We start from the raw sequence: 17,404 nt of genomic DNA, 5'->3' as shown, positions 1-17,404 counted from the left end.
AGGGGGTGGATGCCAGCACCTTTGAAGTTAGATTCCAAAGTCAAAGTGACCTTTATAAATTGCAGAAGTGATCAAGAAAACAAAAAAGAAAGAACACACACACACAAAGAAATTCAAAATGGCAAGTTTAAATGAAAGTTGTGGGGATGGGAAAAATTTGGTTTTTTCCCCAAATGTAAGGTAAGAAATGACTCTTGAAGATAGTATTTTAAAAACATCTGGGAGTACTATACTAGTCTAAAAGTAACTGTTCAATTGAACAAATATTTATGGAGTGCCTTTTAGATGTCAAGGCACCATGCCAGGCATAGGCGTAGAGGTGTGGGCATTAGATTAAACACACAAATTAAAAGATATCTTTTCCTCATGCACACATTAACAATAAGCATTTGCGGATGTTACAGGTGTTTTGTGTACATACGCTCGTTTGTACATGAGATGGAAACCGTGTGAAGACTGGTGAGGCACTGGATGGAGGATTGGACAGAGGAATTCTCATCTCAACTCTGATCAGCTTTGTGACCACAGACAAGGTACATGAGAAAGTGGAGGACCAAAACACTGTCCTACAAGGTCCTAAGACCAATTAATAGCAGACCCGCAGGAGAATTCTGGCCTTCTGGCTCCTTGTTGAGTTATTTCTACAAAATACTGCACACATGGTAGACTGATGAAGAAAAAAAAGTAGAAGAAAAGAAAACCTCTTGATTTCAAGCAACCCTCCTGCCTTAGCCTCCTGAGCCGGTGGGACCAGAGACAGGTACACACTACCCCACCTGGCTACTCTTTCTATTTTTTGAAGAAAAAGGGTCTCACTCTGGCTTAGGCTGGTCTTGAACTCCTGGCCTCAGGCAATCCTCCTGCCCTGCCCTCTCAAATTGTTACAGGAATGAATCAGGTACCCTGAGCCACCTCACCAGACCAAATATTTCTTATTATGTTATCTTTCAAATCACACCTTCAGAGTCTTTTACTCTAAAATCATAACAGACAAATAAAGGGTTCAAAGATACATATGAATAATGCCGTAACAGAAGAAAAGGTGGGGTGCAGAGTATATCATTCAAATACATGAAGGTCTTCTAAAGAGATAATGGAGACTCATTGTGCCCAAATGAAAAAAAGAAATGACATAGTCCATCGCTTTTATGTTAGCAACTTTAAAACTCCTTTAGAGTTAGAATCATTAAATTCTAGAATGGTTAGGTTAGACTTGTTATAGAAATGACTAAAATTTAGAAAGAAAGAGCCTACCTAAAGGCACAGATAATGGCAAAAATGTACTTAATCAGTGGATCCCGGCTACTCTGTCACAATCACTTGTAAACCCTGAGAAAATACAGATCGGACCTACTGTATCAGAATCCCTCAGTGTCAAGTCCAAGAATCATCATGGCCAATTTAGATGCGGGCAAGACACAGAGCTGAGTTCTACCACAATGGAAGGGGCAGGCAAGAGGATCACTAGGAATAGCATCAGAGAGTGGGAACTAGATTGATGCAAATTTTGTGGGCAGAATAGAATTTCTGTGGGTGTGATATTTTTAAAATGTATTATAATGCTTTTCTGAGGCATCCAAGCATATCCCACTGAAATTAAAAATTCTCGAAAGGTCTTGAGGTCAGCAACTACAATCCAGGTGAACCAAAAGTTGCTCCTTTGCACCATAGTAATTTACAAGAGAGGCAGTAGAGTTAGAATGGGGCAGAGAGATGCCAAAGAGATGTGGGTAAATATATTAAAAATCCAAACATAGGGAAAAATGAAAGAGCAGAAGAAATCACTCTCTTCCACTCCACCCCCCCAAAAGGGATGATAATAATACAGAAAGAAGAAAAAGAAAAGGGAAAATTGGTTTAGGAAAATTTCATTTCCATATGAAAGAACAAAACAATTGTTCTTTGTGATTTCTTTAAAAGCAAGAGAATAAGTCAGCTGAGAAATTATCTAGCAGGCAGCAAAATCAGGGAGTCACTTCCTACTGCAAAGCAAAAGAAAACAAGGAGCAAGGGCTGGTCCTGGATAGCTGTTTAGACAATCAGACAGATGGGCTGACAGTTCCCTGCCTTAGAAACTCAGTGATGTTTAAATTAACAATTGGACACAAGCCAAAGACAGAAACACTCAAAAGTTTGGAAGGGTGTTATAATTAGTACCTTGGCAAAACACAATAATAAATTAGGAGGATTCAAGAAGCCTTCTCTGCTAGACTCTGAGAAAATTTAAGATCTGTACCAAGAAACATACATCTTAATCTCTTCTATTGTAGTAGTTTGGCATCTAAAGAACACCTGTCTAAAAATCAAAATATCTAAATCCTATCCTGCAAGTCAACCTAACACTCAACTTAGCTACTTAAAAGCTAGCTATTAATAGCAGTAACTCACAGTTTTACACACTGAGGTCCTAGAATGAAAGAAACCCTATGTGTCAGGGTAATCCTAGTTCTGACATCAATCTTATCATTTAACACTTAAATTTTTCAAGTCATTTTACAAACATATTTATTATTCCTTACAACTTTCTAAAATAAGTTATTCCTTTAGTCCTGTTTCCCAGTTGAGGAGACTCCAGATCACAAAAGTTATTTACCAAAACAAGTTAATGGTAGAGCAAGGATTGTGACCCTCAGACTCTCATTGATTATATTCCTTTGCGTCCTAAATATACAGATGAAGCAAAGCTTTCACTCAGAGAAAAAGGCAAGGCAAAAATACTATCATATGCTCTTTATTAACTGTTTCAGAAACAACAGTTTTGTGTCACCATCAGGAAGCTTCCTGGTCCACTTCTGAAATTCTTAGGGACCCAGAGGGGTATGAAATTCGAACTTGAACAACTGAGTTCTGTTTTCAGGTGATAAATAATCTGTTCTCTTTTTACACATCTGCGATTAGCATATCAGTTGCCTATTAACAATAACAAAGAACATGTTTTTCCAAAGCTCATCATCTTCTTAACCTGTTCTTTGAAAAGAGATGAAGCTCATGTACTGGTTTTTTTGTAAAGGCAAAATTCTTTCAGATTAGACTCAAGAAGAAAGGGCTCCTTTCAGTTCAACAAACATGCAGAAAGCATCATCCCACTGGAAGTACAGAGTTCATAAAGAATAAAACACAGTCTCTGCCCTGAAAGGACTCTCTCAACACCTTTTAAGTGCCATGGGTTTAATATACATGTTTTAAATTAATCCTATAAAATGAGTAATTTCATTCCCATTTTATTGGTGAGTTCATATAGCAGAGATTTGAAGCCAGGATTCCAAAGCAAGACTCCAAAGCCCAACCTCGTTCCACCTCTTCCAGGCTGAAGAAATTTAGAATCTAAAAGTATGAGTGGGTTGGGTACGACATGATGCGATTGGATTTCCTCTCCTTGCTCCAACCATGTTTCTGAAAGACTGTTGGAAATACCCAACCATAAAGAGGCTTTCTAAGGAAGCGCTTTGAATTCACGTATCCACTTTTCCTCACCCGCCCCTGCTCCACCCCCAACCATGCCAAAAGAGCGGCCAAGGCTGCTGCCAGGTTGGAGGAGTCGATGATCGTCACACCACATTCCTGGGTCTGGATACACACACTGAAACAGCACCAGAGCCCGGCGCCTCGGAAAGAATAACAGCAGTTGAGATTTTTAAATCATGTGCCCCAGCGTGCAGCCACGCCAGTTTCCCTACGGCTTGTGCCTCCCTACCTTTCAAAGACACCAGCACCACACCCGGCTCGTAAGGACGACGGGAGTGTCAAAACCCGGGCGCGCCGCAAAACTCTGTCCCCATCCGAACCAAACACACACACACACACACACACACTTTGGCAAAGCTGAGTCTGGCTGTGAAGGTGCAAGCGGTTGGGCTGGGAGGCCCTGCCCCCGCGCTGTCCTCCGGAATCTGGCATTCCTTCGCTCAGCCCACCCGCGGCCGGTGACGGTCCGCTCAGACGGCTCGCCCTCGGCCTCGGTAACCGCCGAACCTGAAGGGCAAAACTGCCCAACTCCCCGAACCAAATCCTCCCTGAAGGGAGTTTCTGAAACTCGTGGTCCGTGCTCCCTCAGGCCGAAGAGGACGCGCGTGGGGAGCTGCGGGGAGGGCGAGGGAGGGGCCGGCCACGAGACGGGCCCCGACGACTTCTAAACTTTCGGGAACCGAGCGGCTCCGCTCCACGCCGACGGCCGAGCCCGGCCTCCGCGCACAGAGGAGCGCGGAAGGGGGGGGAATGAGCGCCCCAGGTGGCTGGTCAGGGCGGGGGAGGCATGGAGTGGGGGACAGCGCCCCTCAGCACCATACTCACCGCGCGCGGGGGCCACGCGGCACAGCCCCAGCGCCAGCAGAGCCCACAGCGGCGCGGGGCGCAGGGCGGGCATCTTCTCGGTCGCCTCCTCCGCCGCCGCCGCTGCTTGGGCAGATCCACATGGGGAGGGGGTCCCGACAGAGGAGCCCCACTTTCTTCTCCCTTCCTCCTGCCTCTGCGGCTCACAGCCTGGCGCGACTCTCCCAACGCCCAGGCGTTAAGAGCCTCCACGCCCCGCTCCCCGACTCCGCCGCTCACTCGGTCACCGCCTCAGCCGCCGCCCGAAGCTTGGCTGAAACTTTCTTGGGTGTGCAGCGAAGCAGTCTCATGTGTCCTTCCGCCTCGGCCGCCTCCTCCCACCGCAAGCCCCGCCCCCTTGTCGCCGCGGCCGCGCGGCCTTGGGCACCCAGGGGTTTCCCGCAGGAAGAAGCGCCGGCCGAGCTCCGCGCGGAGGGATCCGCTTCGAGTAGTCAGACGCCCCCTCCCCGACCCGCCTCGGGGGCCTGCGCGCCCGAACTTGGTGCTGCAGCGCCTGGCTGGGCCGTACCTCTGCCCGAGGGCGCCGGGGGTGGGGGCTCGGACTCTGAACTTCTAACGCTGGAGTTTGCGAGATGGTGATTTGCGGGGAGAGGCAGACCTGGTCCAGGGAGATTGGTGTCGCCCCCGCACACCCACACATCCACACGCTCCCCTGCTAGCTAAAGGAATGCGGTAGAAATAGACTGGTGCTGTCAACGAAGGGAATGGGGGCCGAGCCGCCAACGTCGGTGCAGACAGGACGGCCCTATGGCTACACCGGTGGTGTAGTAACCGTGCTACACCATTCATTCAATCGCTCTTTCATTTAGCGGATATTTCTTAAGCGCCTCACTGCGTAGCAATGTGCTTGGCACAGTAGCACACCAAAGATGCACAGCTTCTTCGAGGACCGAGACTTAACTGCGGCGGGCTAGGGATTGGGGAAGGAGGAGCAAGATCTTGAAAGGTCAATAGAATTTGTGTCAGACAAGGAGACCAACAAAGGATATTCATTGCAACATTGTAATAGCCAAAAATTAAGAACAACCTACATGCCCACCCTTAAAGGAATGGATGAATAAAGCGTGGTATATTTACGAAATGAAATGTAATACAGTAATTGAAAAGACCGTATTTATATATGTTATAGGGATAAATCTTAAAAACAAAATGATAGTGAAAATACTAATTGCAGAGGGAAATAGGAAATATATCATTTACATAACCTGTGGGTTGCAGCCCCTTTGTAACAATGAAAATACATCCTGCATATCAGATATTTACATTATGGTTCATAACACCAGCAAACTGTACTTCATACAGTTATGAAGTAACAAAAATAATTTTATGGTTGGGGATCACCACAACGTGAGGAACTGTATTAAAGGGTATTGGCATCAGGAAGGTTGAGAACCACTGCTCTATACATACTAATAGTAAGAGAATATAACCAGTAGAGTAGTTACTAGGACTTCCAGGGCAGGAGAGTGACATGTGATAAGGCCTGGGTCTGAGTGGGCTTCTAAAAAACAAGAGTTCCCTGTGACTCTCATTCCAGGGGAGAAGCATCATAAAGGCAAAGGTAGACACAAGGGAATAAGCCGATGAGGGAGGGAAGAAGTGGAGGGGGCTTTGGGCCACGTTATGCAGACTTGGAATGTTAACTGAAAGGATGAGGAGACAATTACCTCTCAGGTGACAGAAAACCACTGAAGGTTTTTGAACAGAGGTAAGACTTGATGGAAAGGAAGGTTGCTCTGATAATCCTGTACAAAATTGAATGTCAGGAACAAGAAGTGAACTGGAACCCCAGGACCAGTCAGAAGTTTGTGCAACAACCCAAGCATGGAGTGATGAAGGCCTGAATTAATGAGGTAGATGTCAGAAGAAATGGATATGAGACAATCTTGAAAAAAAAACTGAGGGAGGGAGTTGGAGCAAAACCTATTCTGACTAATTGGATGTGGGAGTTTACAATCCTGTTGGGATGGGAAATTCTATCCACAGAGCCTCTCCCTGACTCCTATGGGATAAAATCCAAACTTCAAAAAAGGGTACACCCAGGCCTTTCCCTCCCTGGGCCCCATCTCCTGTACTCCCTGTCCTCATTGTGAACTTCTTACAATAACACTACTATATAACTTGAGATTCCCCAAACATATTTTGTACCTTTTGTTCTCCTGGCTTAAAACGACTCCTCTTTCTCTCTTTCTCACCGTCTCTTGATGAACTTATGATTATCATTCATATTTCAATCCTTAGAAGGCTCTGCCAACAGTGTACCGAATTCCTACCCCTAATAGTACTGGTTCTTTATCTTACCACAATATCAATTTTTCAGGCAAGATTCTTGCTATTTCTATTTTCTCAACTACATTAGGAGGTCTTTCTGAAAAGGACGGTGGCCTGTTCATCCCCAGCACCAATCACACGATAGATGTTGAACTAGAATGTAAAGCAACATTGAACAAGGGTATGTCAGTATAAGCATCGTCCTAAGATGTCCCAAACTCTACTTTAATAAGCTTTTTAGAACAGAAAAGCAATTAGTAGTAGCAGTATCAAAAGTACTCACTCTTGGATGCTAGAAACTCTTCTCAAAATAATATAATTGCTCAGAAATAGTTTTGGAATTTCTTTCCTGTGTTGTTTTCTTTTGTTTTGAAACAGTCTCATTTTGTCAACCTGGGTAGAGTGCCAGGGCCTCATAGCTCACAGCAACCTCATACTCCTGGGTTCAAGTGATCCTCTTGCCTCAGCCTCTTGAGTAGCTGGGACTACAGTCACAGGCTACAACACCCAGTTTTGTTATTTTTAGTAAAAATGGGGTCTCCCTCTTGCTCAGGCTGGTTTTAAACTCCTGAGCTCAAACAATCTACCTGCCTCAGCCTCCCAGAGTGCTAGAATTACAGGCCTGACCAATTTTGGAATTTCTGTTGTGTAAATATATTTGGACAAAGACAATAATACTTTTTATTTGTTGACCTACAAACTGTTACCAGTTTGATCACCCTCTTTACTTACTAAAGGTAGGTCACAATGACTTGGCTATGTAAAAATTTGAAAAATCACCTACGAAGATCAGACTTGTCACTACTAAAATACATTCAGTAGATTATCAGGTAGTTATCCCCAAAGAGCAACTCCAGCAGCAACTGCAGCTATGACAACATTATTAAAATAGATGTGCAGTTTCTCAAAGTGACTGTTTTAAAGAAAGCAACTATTATGTTCACATAGAAATTTGCCGAATTTGTTACAATGTTAAACTTAAAAGTACAAACATTATGAATGGAAGTAGGAAAGGCTGTGACTGGAGAAATATTTGTTTGTTTATTTATTATGTATTTGTGTATTTATTTATTCAGAGACAGTCTCACGCTGTTTCCCTGGGCAGAGTGCCATAGCATCATGGCTCACAAAAACCTCAAACTCTTGGGCTCAAGTAATTCTCTTGCCTTACCCACCCTGAGTAGCTGGGACTACAGGTGCCCGCCACAATGCCCAGCTAGTTTTTTCTATTTTTTTAAGTACAGACAGGGTTTCCCTCTTGCTCAGGCTGGTGTCAAACTCTTGAGCTCAGGCAATCCACTTGCCTCAGCCTCCCAAAGTACCAGGATTACAAGCATGAACCACTGCGCCTGGCCTAAAGAAATATTTTAAAATATATGTTTTGAAGGAAGCAATGGATATGAAATGGTCAGAACAAAACAAAATAGGAGCAGAAAACCAAGGGAAGGAATTGAAATCAGCAAAGACTAAGAGATGAAAGCAAGCAAATCCAACCCATCAACTAGCATTTTAGTGACTATGTACCAGGGGCCAGATGCTCTGCAAGGAGCTGAGGGATAAAAAGAGAGAGACAAGTAAACTGACAATTCAGATCCAGTATAACAAGTAGAGTATTGTGGGTCTGTGGACTCTGTCTCAGCCAGGGTAGTCAGGAAAGTCTTCTGGAAAGAACTCAACAGTTAGACTAAAAATTGGGGGACCAAAAAGATTAATTTTTAAGAAAAGAGGAGATTTCTCATGTTCAGAGGTTTAAAGTTGTTCCAAGTACAGAAAACAACAAGCACAGAGGCAGGTAAACAATAGAAATCAGAGCTCGTTCCCTGAACTGGGAAGGTAAGGAGGTAGGTCAGGGGCTGTGGGAATGCAGAAAGGATGGGAACTGGGCCCTAAAACTAGTAACTGCGTGGATGAGAGAGGGAAGGTAGATCAAGGAATCAGCAGGGACCTCAGTGCCTTGAGCCATGATATGGCCATTTCTAGAGGTAGGAAACACAGGGGGAGGAAAAGATTTGTCAGAGGAGGTATGTAGGGCAAGAAATCAATACAGCTGGAGTAACAGCAGTGCCTGTTGACTGCTAAGTGGTACGGCATGCACTCTTGCAATTGGCCTTTCCTCAAAGTTAAGCTTAAATTGCACTGTATGCATTTAGGTGACTATTTTCCTGTCCCCTAATAGGACCAAGGGGGACTTACGTTGGCGTCTGAAAACTTGAGTAGCAGCTGAGCACATGAAATGCCAGGATCAGCCCCAAATGTACTCAGCCATTTAATTGCTCAAGTGGAATGGGAAATAGTTTTCCCCAACGATAGTGCTTCTAGTGGACGCAAATCCTACATTATAAGAGAAATTGGCAAGAAAATATTCATTGGGGGTGGGAGTCCTATAATGAATCACAGTTGCTGCTGTTCCTTAAAGTTCCAAAGCTGCACTGATAAAAAGAAAAAGGGGATCCCACAAACTTTCATCTAAGAAAAATCCCAGTCTCCGCCATTGAAACCCAAAAACCACTAACAGTAGAAAAACATGAATAGAGGTTACCAATAGTTTTAGTTTTTAGTCAAAACTAAAAATATATATAAATATCTTTGCTAATTAAAATGCACATAAATTTGCCTCCCAAAACTAATGCAGGATTGGTTACTTGTTTGTTCTGATATCTATACTCTCGGATCCAATATGCTGTACAAAAATCCTCAAGGGCAGAGCCTGTTTTCTTCTTTTATTTTGGCCCAGTTTCTAGCATAAAAGTGTACATAAGTGTTCAATGACATATGTTTTAAATGAATGTTATATAAGGAACATATAGTTCTATATAAACTGGGGATAGATACAAGATTGGAAGACTGTCTAGGTGTCATGGAGATGTCAAACATAGGCTAAGCGACTCCCCTTATCTTGCCAAGAACCCAAGGATATGTGATGTTTGTGGAAGCAGGAATTAAAAGGAAGATATCTCTCTCTCTCTCTCTTTTTTTTTGTAGAGACAGAGTCTCACTTTTTTGCCCTCGGTAGAGTGCCATGGCGCCACACAGCTCACAGCAACCTCCAATTCCTGGCCTTAGGCGATTCTCTTGCCTCAGCCTCCTGAGTAGCTGGGACTACAGGCACCCGCCACAATGCCCGGCTAGGAAGATTTCTTTTAATAATGTCCTACACTTGTGCAGTGCTTTAGACTTTTCAAAACACTTTTAAGTATACTATCTCATTTGATCCTCAATGAGATAGTGGGGAAATAGCACTCGTGGGAAATAGACAGGCTAGTCATTATTATCCCCATTTCACAGATGAAGAAACTGAGATAGAGTTTTAGTGTCTTGCCCAAGGTTAAGTAATAAATAGTGACAGAGCTAGGATAAAAGCCCCACTCTTTCTGACTTCTTATTCCATCTCATTCTACTCCTCCTTGGTGCAACAGTATTAAGCACTTCCAAGATGACATTTACTGTGAGGACCTCTGGGCAGAGGGCCACCAGCTTCTAGTCACTCATATTGGTACACGACAACCTGACCCACTCTAATTAGGAAACTTCAACAAGTGAATACATTCTTTATTTTAAAACATGTTTTGAGAGCCTACTCTCTGCTAAGCACATCCTTGATTTTGTGAGAATACAGACGTAAGTAATACCCAGGCTCTGCTCTTTGGAGATCACAGTACATTGAGGGAGGCCACATACAAGTAATGTAACTACAACAGAGATAAACATGGGGATACAGGAAAGTAGAGAACTCTGTGATTAATTTTAAAGCCACTTTCATTTCATCCAGTCCCTGGCCTGCAAGAAATGAGCTGAAGTGGCCTATAAAGCCAGGAACCAGCTCTTACTCATCTTTTTCATCTTTGGAAACTCCACTGTAGTTGGTTCTTTGCCTTGCATAGAGTATGAGGTCTGACAATTAAGTTCATGAACTTACGACTGTGCGCTTATGTTGGCAGCACTGTACAAACAACTCAGTAAGGTTTCATGACCTTGGTATCTCAGTGCCTCACAGGTGAGTTTGCATCGATGTGTCGCAGAGTCTTGCTGAGCTCCATTCATTATTGTTGTTGTTTGTTTTTGTGTGCTGTAGTGAGAATGTTGGAGTTTAAATTAGAGCAATGAACAGACATTTGTAAATTTCTTGTTAAACTTGGCAAGAGTGGAAGTGAAATCAAGGATATGTTAGTTCAAGTTTATGGGGATAATTTCATAAAGAAAACAGCAGTGTACAAATGAATTAAACATTTTTCTGAGGGGAGAGAAAATGTCACTAATGAAAAGAGGTCAAGGTACCCAGTAATGAGCAGAACTGATGAAAGCATTGCAAAAATTCATCAAATTGTGCATCAAAATCATTGGCTGACTTGTGAGAAGTATAGCAGACCAAGTGAGAAATAGCAAGGAAAATCTTAACTGTAAAATCTTAGTCAACAACTCATAGCTCTTGCATCATAGCAATGCACCAGCTCACATGGCACTGCCTGTGAGGAAGTTTTTAGCCAATAAACCAATAACTGTATTATACTAACCTCCCTAAGCACCTGATATGGCCCCCAATGACTTTTTTCTTTACTCAAAAAGGAAATATTTAAATGAAGACATTTTGATGACATTCAGGACGTTAAGATAATGTGCTGACAGGTGCCATGGCCATTCTAGAAGATGAGTTCCAAAATTGCTTTAAAGGGTGAACTAGGCCCTGGCCTTGGGAAATATTTTGAGGTGACCATAGTGACGAGATGAGATATGTGGCACTCCTAGCAATGAGATACGTAGCACTTTTTCTATGACTAGTTTTCAAACTTTATTGTCAGACCTTGTAAGTGCTCAAAGAAGATCCATATTCTGAAAGGTCCCCACAGTTCAGCCAAACACAGGACAGGTTCTAGAAGGCAGAAGTTAACTTCAAGACTCAAATCAGCTTTCAGAATTAGAAACCAGTCTGACCCTTCCATTAAACCTACACTCGATTGCCTCTGCTCTAATTAAGGGTATAAGTAATATGCAATCTGGGCTTCTTGGCATATTTTTGCCCTTTTAAAATATGATTATCTCAATTTAATTGATGATAAAGAGGAAAATTTAGGATTGTCTGTGTAGATGGGGTGTGACCTGGTCTTCATGTGCATGTATTCTCTGACAAATGATACGTACAAAACTTAACCAGGAATCAAAATTCTCTGCTATCCATGAGATAATCAGGAAAATTAGTATAGGAATGTTCACTTTATCACTACCTGTTTTAAAATATTTTCTTACATATTTTATGCTGGGAGGTATTACATTTCAATTCCTAGGTGGGTGTATACTTTTATATATTAATATAATGATGTATGAAAGGGTTGACCTGTATGCACCAAGACATCTCACCAATTCAAAAGCATCATGAATCCACAGCTGTGTGATTATTAAACCACAATATTACTGGATGAGTTTTGGTGCTTCAGTCATTAAGATGGTTATGCAATTCTGGACATTTATGAATCTTAGGGCATTTGTTCTTAGAGACTATTTAATTATTTCTACCCACATTCTTATATTCGTCCTTCATGATTAGCCAAGAAATTCTTGAGCAGTGAGGCCCGGACAGAGAAAGTTTTCACCTTAAAATATGGAAAGTCTTCTACCATCTGGGTGCAGGTCACATCTAAGTCCGCTGAAGCAGAAGAAATGGGAACATTTTCTTATTAGGTGAAATTCAAAATGGTTAACTAAGTATAAAGTGGGGGCATCAAAAGCAAGGAAGAGAAACCCCATGTTTTAAAGTAATCATCAAAAAAAAAATCTCCTTCTAAGCAAGTAGTTCATCAGGAGAAAATTACGGGCTGGCAACAGGTATTTATAATGGAAGCATACATGGCCTTAACGATAGGGTTTGCTTCTGAAAATACTCTTAAAAGGGAAAGAGTAGCTTTATAAGAAAGTACAAATCATTGGTGTGTATGTTTGCTAATGTGTGCACAGAGGCGGTGGTGGTAATTCCTGGCTCAGACCAGGTATCTGTCGCTGAAGATAATGACTTTGCAAACAGGCAACTAGGACTTCTGATAAAGCTAAAATATATCATTATTATTATTCATTAATGTGGAATAGAATGTGAAATAGGAATCAGCAGGTGAGTGGTGGTTGTACCTAAATATCCCAGATACCAACTTGTTTTTGTTTTTAATCATCCTGATCTCTGTTAGGAATAATCTCTACTTTATCCTCTTGGTCAGGCCACTGATCCAATATTGTTTTTCAAAGCTTTGACTCCTTCCCTCTTCTAACACTAACAGTCTAAACAAGAAGAGAACAGATAGTAGTAAGACAGAGAACATTTCCTCCACCAGAACCTGCATTGGAGTGCAGCCGGGATGTCACATCACCAAGGAGAGCCCTTCAGACAGTCCACACCTCCATTGGTTTCTTTTGAAAGATACAGTTACCTCTAAAAAGCCAGCCTTACTAGAACTCTTATGGCCTGGAATCCTTGTCTCTCTACCCATGACTATAAGTTGAGAGTATTTACTATAGAAAGTGGTTAGGGGAATAGATATTCTAAAAGTAGGGGGGAAACTGGTTGGGCAAACTCAAGCACAGGAATTGGAAGACAGTTCCATTTCAAAAAAAGACAAACTTAGAACATGTACAAGGTGGTGTAGTTCCTTACTCATCCACCACTTGAGGAGAAAAGGGAAGTAAGAAGAGTTGAAATGAAGAAAAAGAGAACAGAGGAGGGGAGAGGAAGGTGAAAGGGTGCTCTGGAGTGCCACGCACCTGTTACAAGTGGGGAAGTAGCATAATCACCAGCAAAAGAAGAACCAGGGCGGAGTTCCCCTTGCACATCACCCTCTTCCCCGCCCCCCCCCCCCCCCCACCAAGGCTGGGTCAGCCACAGCAGTTGTTCCTGCAGGAAGAAAGAAGGGCCCTCAGGACACCTCCCTGAATTCCCTCCAAAGAATTAAATGTGCCCCATTCCACATCGGTTCCCCGCTTCATAAATATTCACAGATAATAATGACAACAATGATAGGGACAGTTAATATCTGTGGACTGCCAATGTGTGTCAAATGCTGTATTGTGCTCTGCACCTGCCTTTATTGTTTGCAATGCTGCAGTCAGCTTATGAGCAGGGATCATTATTCCTACTTTTCCAAGACCGCTCAGCTGCCAAGCAGAGGCACAAGGATTTTTGCCAAGGTTTGTCTGGCCAACCCTGATGGCATACAGTCGACCTTTGCCTGGGACTGTCTGCCCACAGGTCTCTGCCTCAGAGATCCAATCCCATCCATTGTTTAGATAACCCACTTGAGCACTGAGTAACTTGCCCTGTAATCATCTGTTGAAACCTCGTCTTCCAAGCCTACTATGAAACAAGGGCTTGGGCACATACATCTTGTGTGCTTCCCTTAGCATAGCGCCCAGTCTCTGGCTCGTCAGCCTTCAGCTCTAGGGCAACTCAAAGACTTTCTTTCCTGCTCCTGGCCTCACATGAGAGCAGCTCAAACAGCTATGTTGGTTGGTTCCACAATACAACTTTTTATTTTAAAATACTATCTTGTAAGTGTTCCCAATAGAAGACAAAGCCAGTAGGGAAAGAACCAGTTCTATTTGTTAACCTAACTTTAATTTCAAACATAAAAATATCAATTCAAAAATTAAAACAAAAAGGACCTATAGTACCACCGATGATAGCTTTTTTTTTTTTGCAGTTTTTGGCCAGGGCTGGATTTGAACCTACCACCTCCGGCATATGGGGCCAGTGCCCTACTCTGTTAAGCCACAGGCACCGCCCACCAATAATAGCATTTTGGTATATTTTTTCCAGTTGTTCTTCATATGTATATTTCTACAGAGTGGTAATCAAGACTATGTATATATAGACTTTATCCTGCTTTCTCAGGTACTTAATGTATCATAAGTAATTTTCTTGGTTGTCTGTTTTAACCACATACAGCATTGCTATTATTTGCAGAATATTCTGGTGTTAGTTGATATACAGAGTCAGAATACTTTCTATGTTGTACTAGAAATGGTGCATCTTTTTTTTTTTTTTTTGAGACAGAGTCTCAAGCTGTCACCCCGGGTAAGAGTGCCATGGCATCACAGCTGGCAGCAACCTCAAACTTTTAGGCTTAAGTGATTCTCTTGTCTCAGCCTCCCAAGTAGCTGGGATTGCAGGCACCCACCACAATGCCAGGCTATTTTTTGGTTGGTTGTAGTTGTCTTTGTTGTTTGGCAGGCTGGATCCGAACCCACCAGCTCTGGTGTATGTGGCTGGCACCTTAGCCGCTGAGCTACAGGAGCCGAGCCAGAAATTGTGCGTCTTCTTGCAGAGACATCCCTTGGAGACAATCCCCCATACTGCTTTTATTGCCAATGCCAGTTGGATAAATAAATGAGCTCTTCTTTATCTCAGGTCAGGGAAATGGATCAGCCCACAGGAATTCCCCACTGTTGCTCTGTCACCCCACCCGGGCCCTTACAAGCCTTTAGCACCCTCCTGGAGATTCTTTCCCTCTTTCTGTTCCCCATTTCCTTCCTCACAAAAGGCTTCACTTCCTACTTCAATGAAAACATCTCCTCACTCAAATATCACCTCCCCTGCAAAAACATTCCTTTAGCCCTCACCATTTCTACTGAGGAATGGTTCATCTGAGAACCCTCCCCATGTCTTCTCTCAACCTCACGATTTATCTCTTATGCACCCGCCTTTCCATCTTTCCCTTCTCTCAGTGACCATTCATTTCATCTCCTTCTGCCTCTTCCAGGACCACTTTGCTGTTCATTATCCAGTGGCTCCCGCTGTCTCATCATTCATCTCTCCCTCTCTACTGGCTTAATCCCTTCCACCAACCATTTCTGTCTGCATGCGCACACACACACACACACACACATGCACACACGCACACACACACGCACACGGACGCACACACGCATACTTCCTACTGTATTTCTCCTTCTGTTTCAAATGTTTCTTTCCTTTCACTCCCAAACCTCTCAAAAGAGTAATTTATTCTTTGCTGTTTTTACTTCTCAACCCATTACAACTTCCTCTCCGTGCAGTTATTGAGCAATTACTATGTGAAAATAAAGATGGACAGGGAAGTTTCTACTCCTGAGGAGCTTCTGGTTGGTAGGGAAGGCAGACGGTAAACCAAAACAACACAACACAATAAATAAGTGTCATGATATGAATCTGTGCAAAGGCATTCATACGAGGGCTGCCTAGAGGAATTTAGAGAGACTTCTTAGGAAGGTAACATTTGAGGCAGGCTTTGAACAATGACTGTAATATTGCCAAGCAGAGAACATAGACGTATTGCATATAACCCATAGAGAAACAACTTGTGCAGAAAGCTAAGAAACTATAACATTAATGATAGTTTAGAGAATACCAAATGACTCATTGTATGAGCTGGAGTCCTAGTAAGAAATGTCTAGAGAAGAGATTTATTTAGGCCAGTAGTTCTCAAATTTTAGAATTACCCAGAGGCTTATAAAATTATAAAAACACCTATCATTGGGCTTCACTCTCAGAATTTTGGGGTGAGGTCTGGGGTGACAAGTTTGCATTTGTAACAAGCTCCCAGGTGAGGCTGATGCTGCTGGTCTGGAGACCACATTTTTAGAATCACTGGTTTGGTAATCTGACTTCTACTTGAATCATTCTAGTGAAATTACTATTAGCTGTCACCAAAAATTTCCTTCTGCCAAATCCAGGGAATTTATTCTCAAGTCCCATCCTCCTTGACCAGTTGGCAGCATTTGATGTCACCCGAAATGACCTCCTCACTAGAAGTCACCCAGCTTCCAGTCTCACCTTTTAGCCCATTCATACTCTAAAGCCCACAGGATGGTCCACAATGCAAAGATAATCCCTTCACTCCACACTTAAGACCCACCAATGGCAAACACACCAAGCCCTGGGGTGACAGCCCAACTCCACAGACAGGCACGGAAAACCCTCGGCATTCTGGCCACAGCTGCTGCTGCTGCTGCTGTAATACAACACAGCCTATGTTCTGGGCACATCGGACTACCAGCCAGTCCCCAGACATGCTGTAGACTCGTGTCCTCTTCACCTGTGTGCGTGGACGTCACTTTGCCTGGAATGTCCTCAGGCCTTCCTCTCCCTTGCCCCCGTCCTCCTCTGATCCACCCTCCCCTGGAATCCTAGCTCAAATGTTACCTCCTCAGTGAAGCCTTTGTCATCTCCACGGCTCCTTTCCCTAAGCCCCCCTATGGTTGGTATCTACATATTATAAATACCATTTAAGAATTACTTGAACATGTGATTACTGTATTAGGACTTACATGAGTCTGTGAGTCCTAATCTGAGTCTATCTTACTGTTTTTGTAGAAGACATTCAGTGTGTGTTGAGTGAACGTGGGAGCAGAGTACACAGTCCATGATGATTGGAGTAGTCTCTCCTAGCCTATCCGGTGGAACAGGCAGCAGGGGGAGGAGGACACAAAGAGAAACTTTGTTAATGAGCAAGAGTCAGATGTGCCACCTTACAGCCACCTAACTCCCTGGCTGAGAGGTGGAACCACAGGTTTTTAATTCTCATGACTCTCTCTTTCTCTGATGACAGGGGTTTGCCAGCTCTGTGGACTGGGCTGTCACACAGCTGCCTTTCTTGTTTTTGGCAAGGTACTTGCTGGGGGACTTATCCAGAGCCAAGGAACAACATCTGTAGAGACCAAGGAGGAAACACTCCTGTAGCTTAGCTGCTGTGTGCACCACCACCGGGCAGCCATTTGCCTCTCATCCCTGTTCTGCAGCTGCAGGAATGCCAGAGGTTCATTCTCTGCCTATAGAGACAGCAGAGCCTGC

General features: G+C 43.3%; 1 protein-coding gene across 3 annotated transcripts in view; it reads right to left on the bottom strand.

Moving 5' to 3' along the window:
• NOTCH2 (notch receptor 2) overlaps nucleotides 1-4,657 on the bottom strand; it is a 155,013-nt gene extending 150,356 nt beyond the window's left edge. The window contains exon 1 of one of the 3 annotated variants that reach the window (XM_053590948.1): nucleotides 4,291-4,657. In XM_053590948.1, the coding sequence (XP_053446923.1) occupies nucleotides 4,291-4,363 (73 nt within the window). In that variant the 5' untranslated portion in view covers nucleotides 4,364-4,657. The remainder of the gene's footprint in view (nucleotides 1-4,290) is intronic. The other 2 variants (XM_053590949.1, XM_053590950.1) reach the window with 2 other exon arrangements.
• Between the last annotated feature and the right edge of the window lie 12,747 nt (nucleotides 4,658-17,404).

This window comes from Nycticebus coucang, chromosome 5, assembly GCF_027406575.1.
Source record: "Nycticebus coucang isolate mNycCou1 chromosome 5, mNycCou1.pri, whole genome shotgun sequence".
Lineage (NCBI taxonomy): Eukaryota > Metazoa > Chordata > Mammalia > Primates > Lorisidae > Nycticebus > Nycticebus coucang.
This window is presented reverse-complemented; position numbering and strand designations above follow the sequence as displayed.